Genomic DNA, 6,228 nt, shown 5'->3' with positions numbered 1-6,228 from the left:
AAGAAATAGCAGGGGAGAGAAAACTCTAATTTCAAATCATATACACAATAAAATTGTTCAAGCTATAGATTGCAATGCCTAATGATCCTCCACAATTTTTTTAATAGAAATCCTCCAAAAAATTTTATGCTAATCGAATTTCTAATCCTTATTAATTACACTTAGACTAACGTTGTGCTGTACAAATAAACCACAGCATAGAATTTCTTACAGCTTACTTGCTTTACTAATTAGAATAGAGCAAATTCTAAAAAAAAGAATAGAGCAAATTCCAAAATTATTCAAACCACACAACACCATAAAAAAATCACGACAAAAATCATCTATAATTGATTAAGAACTCAAATAAAAGAAACAAACCCCTCACACAGCGTCATTTCCTGACATCTTCCAATTTCTTGTAACAAATATGTTAAATACTTTTTTCTATCTTTGAAAAATAGAAATTCATAGCATATTTAATTTTTTTTTATTTATATTATTTTTCTTATGTATTTTTATTTTATTTTATTTTTTTTGAATTGTTCCATTATGAGGATATTTAAGCTGTTATTTGTCATTTGATTATCTGTGTTGAAATTGTTTTGTGCGTGTGTGTTTGTTTGGCTACCAAGAAATTGGCATGAAAGTTAAAAGAAAAAAGGAAAATAAAAAATAAAACCCAAATGCCACATAAGTTTTTGATGTGAATTTTTCTGAAAACAGTTAAATATTTTCATAATTGTGATTAGTGACATGTAAGCAATTTATTAGCAATATCAACATTTTTGGTGAGTTAGATGATGACAAGGAGCACACTGAAGTGGGTACATAAGGCATATGGATTAAATTGACGTAGAAGTTTTTCCAATGACCAAAAGCAAACTATCTCTAAAAGTAGAGAACTAAAAGGCAAAATAATAATGATTTATCCTATTTCTATTGACATGAAACAATATATTGTTTGTATGTTTGATCAAATAAGTTATGATTCTATTTTTTCAAAATTAATGAATAATTTATAATTGGAAAGGTTGTGTATGCAAAGCATTAATCTACTAGTACAAATCAATAATTTACTAAAAGTTGAAGCGTAGCATTTAATATTGCTACACTTCCATTGAGCCACGTCAGCAGTCATGTCATTATTAATTTTTTTTTTTTCAATTTTTTATACAATTTTTTAACATTTAAAGTGAATTAAAAACTCTATTATATTACGATCAAAATATCATATTTAATTTATCTTATTTTTAATTATTCTTATTTATTATTAAATTTTCAATTCCATTTTAACTTTTCATATCTCCACTACTCTCTACCTTAACTTTCTTCAACCTTTCTCATTCCATTTCAACTTTTCATATCCCCACTACTCTCAATATTAATATTATTCTATCTTTTTATCTTCATTTATTTTTGACTCTTCTTATTCTTATCCTCATGCTATAAAATTGTCATTTCTATTTTTCCACACACAAAACCCCCCCCCCCCCTCTCTCTCTCTCTCTCTCTCTCTCTCTATATATATATATATATATATTTTTTTTTTTTTTTTTTTAAATTTTAGTGTAACAGGTTGACCATCAAAACATACTGATGCAGTATTGAAAGCTCCACCAAATGCATCGCAAAAATCAGTTTTAGACTACTAGAAGTCAGTTAGTTTGCTAAAATTGGAATTGACAGGTAATCCAGCTTGATACGATTTAGTTTTATATTTTATGTTGTTATCTTTTTTATTCACATTGGTTGTTAAATGTTATATTATTGCATTATAAAGATAGTATATAAAAATATAATATTATTTTATTACATAGCATAACTAAAATAATATGGTTTTTATTGCTACACATTTCATTTTTATTATTTTATTCTCATCTTATTTTATTCAACATTTAAATTTAGCAACATCCTCCATATCATAATTATTTATATTTTGTCTCAATTTTTTAAAAATTAAACGTATAATATTTTATTCAATAAATAAAAATTGTTCTTGTACGGCACCGAGATCCCAATACCCATATGGGCCTTAGGCCCAGGCCCAACGGAACAGCCCCATTGCCTTAAGCCCTTCTTGAAACTGCCTTCATGTAAAAACAAGTTTTGGGCCTAGAATCCTGAGAAGTGTTCGGCATAAGCTTTCCCGAACAAGCATATGAACCGTGTCCGGGAAAATCATGAAATGCTCGGGAAACTGCATTACCGAGCACAATCGACTAAGCTGGAACCAAGTTCCAAGGCCATAATTGTTGCATCCCACTCTCACCTAAACACCCACTTAAAGCAGATAATATTGGACCTTCAATAGCACTAGCGGTGGCTGTAATCATAATCTCCCCACTAACCTTAGGTATAAATAGCAGAAGTTTAGGAAGAGGAAGGGGTTCAGAAAAATAGAGAGAAAACAGTCAAGGAAGAAGAGAGATTGAGTGTTGCTTTGAGTCTCTCTGTCGAGAACGACCCAGAGTAGGAAATCTTGAAGCCCATTACAAATAAATTGTGAGCCCAAGTGAGTTAAAACCCAATAGTCTCATCTCTAGTTCCCACAATTGGCGCCCACCGTGGGGCTCTCCTACGAAGCTGTGGTTCAAGTGAGACTCAAACAAGGGAAATGTCCGAGGAGCGTTCAGGAGGGCGTGCGCCGAGCAGTTCCATAGGATCTTCTCGGGGATCGACATGGAGGGAAAGAAGGCAGAAACGGCGGGAGGATAGAGAGCACCCCAGAGGAGAGGAAAGGTCCAGATTGGGAGAAGGGTCGGATTAGACCCACCGAACGGTTTCGGGTGTCTCGACGCATAGGCAGTATGATGATAGAGACCGAGAACTGGAGCGGTTGCGCAGACTGGTAATGGATCTAGAGCTGGAAGCAAGGGGTCGACGCCAAGAAAGGAATCGCAACCTCCAGCAAAGGAGAAATCGGGGCGAGGAGGGCTCCAGTCGATCTGGTACGCAACGATTCCAAAACCGATCATGCTCTCAAGAGTCACATCGGCACTCCCGAGAGACACGTCATCACCGGGACCGTTCACGATCGCATGGATACGATGACCGAGGGTCAGAATCACCGAAGGAACGGCAGCCCCACAATGCTGCCATGGACGCCATAAGCCGAGCCTTACGAATGGCTGCCCGGTCGCCGTTCTCAGATGAGATTGAACGGGCCCCTACGCCGAGCAGATTTACACGACCGCCATTCAATTCCTACGAGGGGAAGATAGACCCCGTGGAGCATGTTAGTCATTACATCCACATGATATCCTTGCATGTACACAATGATGCATTGATGTGTAAGGTATTCCCCTCCAGTCTCGGCTCAACGGCCCTTAGATGGTTCAATGGGTTACGAAAAGGCTCCATTCGTAGTTTCGCCGAGTTGATTCAAGAGTTCGGCAGTAGATTTGTGACATGCAGCCGAGTGCAACAGTCGGTAGACGCGCTACTTTCCATAAAGATGAGGGTCGGAGAAACCCTTCAGAGTTATGCCAGTCGGTACTAGGAACTCTACAACGAGATTGGTGGAGGAAATGAGAAAATTGCAGCAAGCACCTTCAGGATGGGGCTCCCTGAAGACTCTGAATTACGGGAGTCATTGACGAAAAGACCTCCCGAGGATATGAGGCAACTTATGAGACGCATAGAGGAGTACAAACGCCTAGAGGATGATCGGCTGCAAAGCAGGGGGAAAGCTCTGTTACTCGGTAGATCTCGACAAGGCTTTATGCCGACAAGACCCAAAAAAGACTTCAGAATGCAGGAACCAGAGGTGCAAATCGAAGGAGTTAATGTGGCGTTCAAAGAGCCCATGCACAAAATCTTAGATCGGATGAAGAACGAGTCATTCTTCAGGTGGCCAAACAGAATAGGGGGCGACCCATCCCGGAGGAACCAAAACCTATACTGCACATACCACAGAGACAAAGGACACACCACCGAGCAGTGTCTGGTACTAAAAGATCACCTCGGGCAGCTAGTAAAGGCAGGGTACCTGAAAGAGTTTGTAGTGGACTCCACTGACCGAAAAGCCGGCCAGGGCGTCCAACAGAAAAGGAACCCCCTCCCGCCACCACTGGGGGTGATCGAAGTCATCCACGCTGCACCAAGAGGAACGGCAGCAACAAAAAGGGTATTAACAGTGGCCTGCATGGAAAGAGATTCAGCCGAGAAGAAGAAGAGAGTTGAACGGCTGACCATCTCGTTCGGAGAAGACGATTTGGAAGGGACGGTCCAACCTCATGACGATGCATTGGTGGTGACGGCTCGGATAGGCGGGTTCTTGATGAAGAGGGTGATGATCGACCAAGGAAGCGGGGCTGATGTCATGTACCCGAACCTGTTCGAAGGGCTCAGATTGAAGACCCAGGATTTGGCGAAATATGACACGCCGTTGGTCTCATTTGACGGGAGAGTCGTAATTCCCGAGGGACAAATCTCTCTCCCAGTGGACATGGAAGGCAAGGGAGTTATAGTTACCTTCATAGTAGTCCGATCATTCTCACCTTATACCGCAATCCTGTGGAGGCCGTGGATTCACACAATGAAGGCTGTTCCGTCCACCCTCCACGTGAAAGTAAAATTTCCCACTGAATATGGAGTTGCCGAGGTGAGGGGGAACCAACAAGTGGCGAGGCAGTGTCTTGTCGCCGCGGTCAGGTGGAAAAGTGAACAGCTCAGACGAGCTGAACAGACCGAGAAAGAAACTTCATAGCAATTACAGAAGCCCCGAGGGGAAACAGGGGTGGACGTGGCCGAGGAGGTATTGAAGGTTAGAATTTTTCCAGATAGGTACAAGCATGAATGATCGGGAAAAGGTAGAGATTTTTTTGTTCCTTTTGTAGAACGTAGACGTTTTTGCCTGGAACCCGTATAAAGTGCCCGGCGTAGATCCCGAGTTCATTGTCCATAAACTCAACGTGGGCCTATCATTTCCCCCGAAGAAGCAGAAACCGAGAAGAGCGTCAAAGGAACATGTCGACACAGTAAACCTGGACGTCCAGCGGCTGAAGGAAGCCGGAGTGATAAGAGAAATATTCTTCCCGAGATGGCTAGCAAATACAGTTGTAGTGAAGAAGAAGAACGGTAAATGGAGAGTTTGTGTGGACTTCACAGACTTGAACAGGGCGTGTCCCAAGGACCCGTTCCCAATGCCCAAGATTGACCAACTAGTAGACGCCACGTATGGGCACCCGTGGATGAGCTTCCTGGATACTTTCCAGGGTTACCACCAGATTGCCTTGGCGCTCGAGGATCGAGAAAAGACAGCATTTATCTCCCTGAGTGCAAACTATCACTACGAGGTCATGTTGTTTGGATTGAAGAATGCCAGAGCCACGTACTAGCGGATGATGACGAGAATGTTTTGAGAAAAAATTGGATGCACGGTTGAAGTATATATTGACGACATGGTGGTAAAAAGCAGAAAAGAGTCACAGCATACGGAAGACCTCCGGGGAGTATTCGAGATACTACGGCGGCATAAATTGCGCCTGAATGCCGAGAAGTGCACTTTCGGCGTAGGGGCTGGCAAGTTCCTGGGTTATCTGATCTCTACTCGGGGAATAGAGGCTAACCCCGACCAAATAGAGGTCGTGAATCGTCTCAGACCACCAAGCAATCCCAAGGAAGTGCAAGTGCTTAACGGGATGTTAGCCGCCCTAAACCGATTCATCTCCAAATTCGCCGATCGTTGCCGGCCGTTTTATCAACTTCTGAAGAAGTGGAAGGGGTTTCATTGGAACGAGGGATGTGATGAGGCTTTTCGAGAGCTGAAGGAATACTTGGCAAAGGCGCCAAGGTTGACGGCCCCGAAGCCCGGGGAGGATTTGTTTATGTACCTCTCAGTCACCGACCATACCGTAAGTGCTGTGTTACTAAGGGACCAAGGAGTACAGATGCTAGTGTATTACATAAGCAAAACCTTGGTAGATGCCGAGACGAGGTACCTGCCCCTGGAGAAGTTGGTTTTAGCCCTGGTATACGCCACTAGGAAGTTGCCACATTACTTCCAGGCTCATACGGTGTTCGTCCTCACCGAGTATCCATTACAGTCACTGTTAAAGAGATCAGGCTTCACGGGCCGAATTGCCAAATGGGAGACTCGATTGGGATCGTTTGACATAAGGTACCGATCGAGAAGCTAGGTGAAGGGATAGGTTCTTGTAGATTTCATCGCAGAATTCACACCCAAGAACGATGGCAAGGTAATCTGTAATGCAGAAATTCGTCCGTGGAAGGTATTTATGGACG

At 42.2% G+C, this 6,228-nt stretch overlaps 1 protein-coding gene across 1 annotated transcript; it reads left to right on the top strand.

Moving 5' to 3' along the window:
- Positions 1-3,733: 3,733 nt before the first annotated feature.
- Positions 3,734-5,321, top strand: LOC126691210 (uncharacterized). The gene is made up of 2 exons (XM_050386270.1): positions 3,734-4,372; positions 5,199-5,321. Exons 1-2 carry the CDS (start codon positions 3,734-3,736, stop codon positions 5,319-5,321), a joined length of 762 nt encoding a protein of 253 aa, XP_050242227.1.
- Positions 5,322-6,228: the final 907 nt, after the last annotated feature.

The sequence above is a fragment of the Quercus robur genome, chromosome 7 (assembly GCF_932294415.1).
Source record: "Quercus robur chromosome 7, dhQueRobu3.1, whole genome shotgun sequence".
Classification (NCBI taxonomy): domain Eukaryota; kingdom Viridiplantae; phylum Streptophyta; class Magnoliopsida; order Fagales; family Fagaceae; genus Quercus; species Quercus robur.
This window is presented reverse-complemented; position numbering and strand designations above follow the sequence as displayed.